Source organism: Alnus glutinosa, chromosome 7 (assembly GCF_958979055.1).
Source record: "Alnus glutinosa chromosome 7, dhAlnGlut1.1, whole genome shotgun sequence".
In the NCBI taxonomy this organism is placed as follows: Eukaryota; Viridiplantae; Streptophyta; class Magnoliopsida; order Fagales; family Betulaceae; genus Alnus; species Alnus glutinosa.
The window spans coordinates 21,124,206-21,134,004 of NC_084892.1; the positions used below are offsets into that span (position 1 = coordinate 21,124,206).

At 37.0% G+C, this 9,799-nt stretch overlaps 1 protein-coding gene across 1 annotated transcript; it reads right to left on the bottom strand.

Annotated features, from left to right (window-relative positions):
- LOC133872312 (small polypeptide DEVIL 16) lies at window positions 1-694 on the bottom strand. Its single transcript, XM_062309797.1, has one exon. The coding sequence runs from the start codon at window positions 368-370 to the stop codon at window positions 200-202; it is 171 nt and encodes a 56-aa protein (XP_062165781.1). The 5' UTR covers window positions 371-694; the 3' UTR covers window positions 1-199.
- Between the last annotated feature and the right edge of the window lie 9,105 nt (window positions 695-9,799).

Below are 9,799 nucleotides of genomic sequence, written 5' to 3' on the forward strand. Positions count from 1 at the left end.
TCAAGAAGCCATTTGATAATTAATAAGCCAATTCCTGAACATTATATAATTAAGGTAATTAATTACTGTAAAAAAGGAAAAAAAAATGTTTCTAGCTAACATACCCAAAGCACTCATAATTACATCCCATGACGAGTAAACACATATCTTTGTCTAAACCCAATAAATAAACTAACAAGCTAGCGTGCCTGCAGCCGCCTCAAGGTTCCCCACGGTCGCGCCAACAGACGAGCATTGCAATGCAACGGCGGAGGATGTAGAACTTGGCACGCTGCTTCTTCACAAGATGGCTACACTTCTGGCCGAAGGATCGGCAGGGTTCACAGGTGTGGTCGTTGTTTAAGTTTATGTTGCTCTCTTTGGTTGCCATGAAAGTTATAGCGAGAGTGTTAATGCTAGCTAGGTAGAAATTGGTGTAAATATAAAAGGGCAGAGGTGGGGGTGGGGGAGTTTTGGTATATTTATAGAATGACCTCTAAATTAGGTTTGGACTGCAAGCGTTGCGCTCGGCCACCAGTGACCAGTGTCAGGGATGATAGATATAGACTGGGCCATGCATCTCACCTGAATGTTGTGAATTTTACTGGGTTCGGCTATATATAAATGGTCTGGAGTAAAAAGAAAAGATGAATATGAATATGTATATATGGACGGTTTGTCCTGTTTGGGAGCGTTGGAGCGGCAGAGAATTGCCTAAGTGGGAAAGCGTTGAGGCTGGCTGGCTGCCTGGGGTGTTTGTTTCATTGTTTGTTTGTTTGATGATGTTAATGTTTGTAGCCTTGTAGCTAGGACTGGTAATAATCTCACATCTCCACCCATTCCCAACATGGAAGTCAGAGATCCTGTGCGTGGGGCCTGCCACGTGCTATTGCCATTTTCACTTACGTCTCTGTGTTTCAACCTTACCAAATGTTTTTAAATTACCAATTTCTCGTTTAGTTAACCTAACCCACTTAACTAACTCAGCCGGATCCTTCAATTCTATTCTATTAATTTTGTGTTCGGTACGTAAATCGTGACAAAAAATGTCAATTCTTATATCGTGTGTTGGTCGACTCGAGTTATGTTGAGGCATGAGTAATAAGACTATATAGACCAACTATAACATGTCTCATTTGATTAAATAAGTCAGACCCTTCAATTGTAATATTTTAATTTCATATTAAATTTGTGAGTCATGTTAAAAATTGTTAGCCTTATTTCAGTATTACAACTCATTTATTGAAAAGATTATTTACTTTTTATAATGTTTTATTGAAAATAATCGTAGAAATCTTTTTAATTAAAAAAATAATACGTTCATCGATCTCTCGCAAGTTAACCACGAGCATGCAAGTACTCTCACTATTGACGGAACCCACACGTTAAACCTGTCACCATTTACGACAAAATTAGCCATCACCATTCACCACCATATATATACCCACCGCCCAAGTACTTTTTTTTCTTTTCTTTTTTCTCTTTTTCTTAAAAAAAAGTCTTGAATATTTCATTGATAAAAATTATGAGTATAAAAGTCTTATATTATTAGAGAATATATTTTTCATATATTAAAGCATTTGATTTGAGCAATTTATTATAATTATATAATCAATCAAATCTGATTGATTTGATTAATTTGTTTGCACTCAGATTTGATGGTAAATAAATCGCATTGATTGATTACCATACTTATTTACCCAAACTCTCCTATAAATAGGAGTCTATTGTATTGTGAATATATCAAGTAATAAGAGCATAATGTAACCCTTTGAGCTTTATCGTGTGGACGTAGATTATAGACCGAACCACGTAAAATCTCTTGTATTCTTATTTTATTATTTATGCATTTTATCTTTAATTTTTCTTATTTTATTATTTCTGCATATTATCTTTGCTTTTCATTTGTTTATCTTTTCTGTCATACATCATAAAATTTTGAAAAATCATAATCACATGCTGTGGGATTATAAAGTCATAAATACAAATAAAAATTTTACAATAAAGTGTTGTTTTTGCATGTTTATGACTTTCATCTTCCATTAAAGGGCAGATATGTCATAATTCTTAAAAAGCATCTTAAGCCTAGGAGACCGAAATTCAACCACCTTTGCCTCTACTCTATTGTACAATCCTGACCACACAAAATCACTACTAACGTACATAATTCTCATATATATCACCAATCCAAAACTTTTCAATATCTCGCGAGACATTAATACTCAAACCATACAATATTGCCATGGTTAAACCCTTAACGGCAGGAAACGGAACTGGAGGGAGGGACGGAACCAGGACATTTTGGGCGGGGTTTGACTCGACGTAAATAAAATCTATGTTTGTGCGTGCGTGTTTCGTAAAATAAAAGCCTAATATATACGTCATAATTGTATATAAAAGTTGAAAAAAATTTCACTTATTATTTTTAATTTTTTATCACTTTTATAATTGTACTCATAAATTTTAAAAAGTGTCAATTTAATGTATTAATTTTTTATTTTTTATTTTTTAATTTCACTCATCAGTTAGATTTTTCGTTAAATTCTAATAGATGGGTGTCAAAATACCTAAAATACTCTTCATTTTTTTTAAGAAAAAAAAATTGCAAGAATTTATGTGTTGATTATGATTTAATAGAATTTAAAAAAATATTCATACTTGAATCTTTGAAAATTATATATATATTAAAAGATGGATACATTAAATTGACATTTTTTTTTCAAGTTTTAAAGACATAATTGCAAAAATATTAAAGATCGCAGATGATAAGTGAACGTTACATATTTATAAAACCTTTGTTAAAAAACACTTTCCTTTCTAATACAAAATTTTTCTAATTTGCTATAATCATGTACATCTAACCATTTAGGGGTGAGAAAATTATCATTGACGGCGGGGCCATGGTATAAAAAAAATAATATTTTAATAAATCTTATATAAAATTGTGGGACTGCCAAGGACCCCAAACTACTAAGTCCGTTCTAAAAATTAAACTTTTTTTTTATTTTTATTTTTTATTTTTTTGGCCTCACGTTCACTCTTGTGAATACTAGCTACCGTACGTGGGACCTAGGTGTTCACATTCAAACATGTAGACTCCCAACAGCTAGAATATCTTTAATATGATAGGTCTCCATCGATCTTAATTTCGTGATCTATAATCAAAATTTAATTATTATGATCATCACCATCTTCATCATTTGCTATCATTTAATGGACCTTCAACTTTGCCAAGTTTTCTAATGTCTCCATCGATCGTCTGATCCGTAAAGGATCATCAATATCAATTTAGTTTAATTTTATTTAATTAGGATTAACTTATATAGTGTTATATATATGCTTTAATATAATTCAAACCCGACACACAAACACTAATTACCACCCCTAAGCATGAGCGACCCGAGTGGGGGCATGATTTTGTTAAAACAGTCATTGAGAGTTCCCTCTCGGCCAGGAATGGGTTGGTTTGCCACTGTTTCACACATGACTTCAGAGATGGACCTTGTTTGACTGGGCAGCCTTGCTTGGCATTCAGTAGGCTCACTAGTACACATAAGCATTGGAGTCAAGCTTGTCATAAATTATTCAGCTCTTTTCTATTGTTATTAATTACTTATTATTTAGCGTAGATTATTTAATTGAAATAAAAAGTTAATTATGAAGGTTAAGTTCGAAGTCAGAACCTATTTCTCTGATACTATCTTAAATTTGCTTTCCGATTTAAATGTACTCCACAATAGCTGCACTTATCATTTTCCTATACAATTTAAATGTTCTTTAAAAAATTAAATAATAAGAACAGAGAGAGGAAATAAAAATCATTTAAATATTATTTCAAATAAATGTTAAAGTAACGAGAGAGGAAAGAGAAAGGTTTTTCTATAATAAAATAATGTTAAAGGAATCACTTTTGCTTCCCTAGACCGAGGGTACAAGGTTCCCTTGACGTTTTCTTAGTTTAAGAAACAAGAAAATCTTATTCAATAAATTTTTTAGAAGTTTTTCTTACATTTAAGGAAGATAATAAGATTTAGAGAAACTGTTGGCAAAAGAGAACTGTTAGACATCATTTCGTCGTACATCTCCAAACCCCGGTCCATTCGTGTAACAAATGCGATGATGAATTTAAAAATTCATTTTTCTTAGCAAAATCTATAGACTCAAGAAAGTGACAAGAAGTGATTATTACAAGATCTTGGCCTTTATATCCATACTCCTAAAGGTCATCGGCATAATTGATTATTGCACGTGAAACCCAAGTCATCAAACCCCAAAATCCCCCCACCACCCTCAACTTACATACCGGTTGAAAAATTATTAATCATCAATCAACCAATCATCTCTAATACATCAAGTGCCGATTGAAAATAGCATCAATTGGGAATATTATTTATGTCGTAATGGGCACTGATCGATGATCATGCGTATATCTTTGACTTTCTAATTTATTCTAATTAGTAATTGAACTAGGATTGGATGTTCCATTGATCTCTTTAACATACAATCTAAACCGTCTAAAAGCTTCTGGAAAGACACAGCATATCTAATTACCATTTTTTGACCCCATCTTCACGTCTATAAATTTGTTGGTTGGCTTTGGACGACCTTCTCTTCTATATATTCCTTTTTTTCTTTTTCTTTTTTCTTATGGTGTAGTGTTGTTTGGCTTGATGGAAAGTCGTTGTTTGCAGACGTGGCATAATCAAGATTCACATGCAAAGGGTGCAATTGATCGTGCCAAAGTTGTTTACATGAGAATCTTGATGATGCTGCATTAGCAATTATCGACTAAACCAGGAACTCACTAATTTGCTAGACTGTAAAGGTTCTCTCTTTTCTTTTCTCTTTTCTTTTTTTCGGCAGCGGTGACAGAAATCGGCTCAATTTCGGTCGGTTCAGGTGATTTTTCGGCCGATTCCATTTAATTTGTCAATTAAGTAGTGTTTTTACACTGATTCAATCACAGCTTGGTCAGATTCTTGTTGTTTTGGGGCTATTACTGGGATTCGATTTCTTTCATGTAGCATAAATTCATTTGTTGTTAGGCCCTGTTCAGAAAATTATGGCTATACAAAGATGAAATTTGAATTGGTTTTAGCCAGCTTTCACTTTGCTTTGCCCATTTCAGTAGTTCCTATTGCATGTGCTTCTCAGTTGGTTCTATTTGGTCGCTTTTGGTTGGTTTTCTTTTGATTATACAATCGCCGGTTCACAACTCAACAAGAAAGTAGGCTGGACATCAGTTAAATCGATGACGACATAAGTATTTTCACTCACCGAACCAAAAAAGTCGGTTATTTGACCGACTTCATAACGACAGAAATAAATTCCAAATATTTCAGTTCAGTGGGTTAGTTGTGAGCTTTTATTGGGCCAAATCTATTTTTGTGGGCCTAATGGGTTGTTTTCTTGGGGCAAATCGTTGTTTTTTTTTTTTTTTGGACTAAACAAGTGTTTATTTAACATATTTTTTAGCTAAACAAGTAATGGCAATTCGGTTCAATTTAGTTAACCGACAAAATAAAAATTCTACCACCTACTAAACGAACCAATGTCAAAGCAGTTTTTCTATTCCGACTATCGACTGCTGCAAGTTGGTATGCGGCAATCGAATATTCTGTCCCACCCCAACAAGGAAGAAATCTGGGTAGTCCCTGAATTGAGAAGAAAACTATGAACCAGATAAGATGTAAAGGCTCCGGAATTACTGCCCTCATATCAAAGAAAATAAACAATCTAAAAACAATGCTAAGATTTATATTGGTACTCTGTTACCAAAATTTAGATTTTTTTTCTCTCCACTTTTTCTCTTTCCTCTATAAAAGATACAAAGAGTTGAAGGTAAGTTTGTGATGATTTTTAGGTAATCTAGTAGTATCCTTATGCATGTAGATAATCATAGTGTTTATTAAAGCACAACACACTCCTAATTCTATTCAAACCAATAAGAGTCCTAGTGAGTGTGTTAAGGAGAAACCCGGTTGATTACAACTACTAGTGACAACCGGTTCCTAAAGAGATAGAATCCTACCTGTATTTACTAGAAGAGTTTGAACTGTACTTGTTTACTTTAGGCTGCTGATCACAGTTTTGTATTTAGATTAGGTTTATCTATAAGAGATAGTATTAGACTAGGAAGCAAGTACTTTGATGTTATCTTGTATCATGTATAAACTCTATATAAATCAATAGATGCTCACAAGATGAGCAAGCTTGAAAAGCCAAATATTATTTGTTCTTACATGGTATCAAAGCCTTCCATAGATAAGCGTCTTTTTCTTTTCTTTTTTTCTTTTTTTCTTTTTTTCCTTTCCTTCATCATGTCCGATTCTACTACTTCAAGAGAAACAAATTCCGCCCTTGTTCCACCCGCATCTAATGTTGTTTTTACTATCCCTAACATGAACCACACCCTGCAAATCAAACTCTCTAATGCAAACTTTCCCAGTTGGAGAACTCAGATCATGGCTTTTGTTAAAGCCCAAGATTCATACGGCTTCCTGGATGGTTCTACTCAGCCTCCAGCACAGACAATCCCGAATCCGAGCACCACTCAAGGTGCTCCTGCCACCATAGCAAATCTAGAATTTCTAGCTTGGTGCCAACGTGATCAGATGCTCCTCAGTGTGTTAATCTCCACGCTCTCCGAACCTCTTGTGGTTCATGCAGTCGATTGTGCCACCTTTCACCAACTTTGGACTACCTTGGTGTCTATGTTTGCTTCCCAAGCACGATCCTGGGTCCTGCAGATTCATTATCAACTTGCTACTTCCAAGAAGGGTAACGCATCGATCACGGAATATTTTCAATCATTCAAGGCTCTTTGTGACAACCTTCCTGCTGCTGGCCAACACCTCAACGATTTTGAGCGCACCTCTTATTTTTTGGCTGGACTCGGATCTAATTACGATCTGTTTGTTACCTCCATCACTATTCGCCTGGATCCTTTATCACTAGATGAAATCTATGGACACCTTCTTGAGCATGAGATGCGGATTGCACATCATCTCACACCCGTGGAGCCTGTCTCACCTGCTGCTAATTTTTCATCCCAAGGTGCACCATCCCGAGGTCGGGGCTATCGTGGCCGTGGCCGCAACGCCGCAACACCAACAACTACCGAGGTCGGGGATCTGCCTCTCTTGGTTGTGGCAGAGGTACGTATTTCCCATCTGATTTGACACGATCTTCACGTCCTATCTGCCAGCTTTGTGGGAAGATTGGGCACACTGCCCCCAGATGCTATCAGCACCCCGATCCAGCTCTTGCTGGACCACCGGCTGCTCCATATTAGCCTGCTCAAGCCTATTGTTCTTTTCCTAATCTTCCTCCAGAAGAAAATTGGTACCCGGATACTGGTGCAACTCACCACCTCACCAACAACCTGCAGAACCTGAATATTTCCTCTGAAGAATACTCTGCGCAAGATCAAATCCGCATAGGTAATGGTACAGGTTTGTCCATATCTCACTCCGGTTCTGCAACTCTTTCTCTTACTCGTCGTAAATTTCTTCTAAACCAATTACTTCATGTTCCTCAAATCTGCAAAAATCTTCTCTCTGTCCGTCAGTTTGCTTTTGACAATGAAGTATTCTTTGAGTTTCACTCCTCTTTTTTTATCATTAAGGACTGCAAGACCAAACTGCCAGTTCATCACGGCCCACTTAAGGATGGCCTTTATCACCTCTTCCCTCTGCAAGTGCCTTCATCCACATCACAAGCACTCGTTGGTGAGAGGACTTCTTTGCAAAGTTGGCATCAACATTTGGGTCATCCAGCCCTTCGGACTGTCAACTTTGCCCTATCCAAATTTCAACTTTGCCCTATCCAAATTTCAGCTTCCTATTTTGTCAAATAAGGCACCGGCTCCCTGCAATGTCTGTCCTCAGGCAAAGGGTCACCAATTGCCCTTTTCAACTTCACAAACTTCTATTTGTAATCCGTTAGATTTAATTTACTCAAATGTTTGGGGTCCTTCACTCACTATTTCAATAAATGACAATCGTTTTTATGTCTCTTTTGTGGATGCTTTTAGTCGTTTTACTTAGGTTTACCCTATTCAATCCAAATCGAATGCCATGCAAGTTTTCCTCAATTTTCAATCCATGGTTGAACGTCTCTTTAATGCTAAAATAAAATCTGTTCAAACTGATTGGGGTGGCGAATACCGCAACCTTCACAAATATTTTCAATTCGTTGGCATTCTCCATCGAGTTTCCTGCCCTCACACTCACCAACAACAAGGTTGTGTGGAAAGGAAGCATCGACATCTTATTGATACCACCTTAGCTTTATTGGCCGCAAGCTCTCTTCCAAAGAACTTTTGGGATGAAGCTTGTTTAACTTCCTGCTACCTAATAAACCGCTTGCCAACTCCCTTACTCAAAAATCTTTCTCCCTTTGAAAAACTTTTTTCTCAAGTTCCGGATTATAAGTTTGTCAAGGTCTTTGGCTGCGCTTGTTTTCCAAATCTTCGTGCATATAACTCTCACAAATTCTCCCTTCGTTTCAAACCTTGTGTCTTCTTAGGCTATAGCACTCTTCACAAGGGCTATAAATGTTATCATAGTGAAACTGGCCGTATCTATGTATCTAGGGATGTCATCTTTCATGAAGATGTCTTTCCCTTCTCAAACACACCACCTTTTGCAAATCCAGCTCCTCCCTCTTCCATTCCTTCTTTTTCCTTCCCCTTACCCATTCCACATTCAATGGCTATTTCAACTCCACCTACCGAGATTATCCCCACCTTACCTTCTTCACCTACTCGTGCCAGTCCTCCTAGTCCTTCTATTTCTTCTTTTTCATCTCCTGCAGAACGGATGTGGCTCCTGATCAGCAACCAACCCATCTACATCCTATGCGGACTCGATCTCAAAATAATGTCAGCACAATCAGGAAGCTCACTGACGGGACAATGCGCTATCCTCTACCTCGGGCATTGCTCTCTGAAGCTGCTATTACAGAACCTACATGCTTCACCAATGCTGTCAAGGTTAGTGAATGGCGTACTGCCATGCAAACTGAATTTAACGCTTTGATGAAAAATAGCACTTGGAATCTTGTTCCAGCTTCGGTTGCTAAAAATGTGGTTGGCTGCAAATGGGTTTTTAAACTCAAAAGAAAGGTTGATGGGTCTATCAATCGTCACAAGGCACGAATAGTTGCTAAGGGTTTTCACCAACATGCTGGAATTGATTATGGTGAGACTTTCAGCCCTATGGTAAAGCCAACTACTATACGTATTGTTCTATCACATGCTTACTCGGCTGGGTGGTCTATGAAACAAATAGACATCCAAAATGCTTTTCTGCATGGTTTATTGTCCGAGGATGTCTATATGGAGCAACCTCTGGGTTTTATTCATCCTTCTTACCCTCATCATATATGCAAGTTGAAGAAGGCATTATATGGACTAAGCAGGCACCCCGGGCATGGTTTGCTCGACTTAGTGGGAAACTGATTGAACTTGGGTTTATTGGCTCCAAAGCCGATTCCTCTCTGTTTCTTTATCATACTGCAGCTGTCACTATGTTCCTACTGATTTATGTTGATGATATTATTATTGTCTCTTCTGTTCCCACTGCCATTGATGAACTCTTACAGCTTTTGATCTCAGTCCATTACACTATTTCCTTGGCATTGAAGTTATACCAGTGAAGGATGGTCTCTTACTCTCTTAGCAGCGCTACATTCGAGATTTACTTTCCAAAACCAACATGATCGAAGCAAAACCAATCTCATCTCCCATGGCATCCTCTTTGACATTATCTGCTTACACAGGTGATCCTATGGAAGACCCCACATTATATCGAAGTGT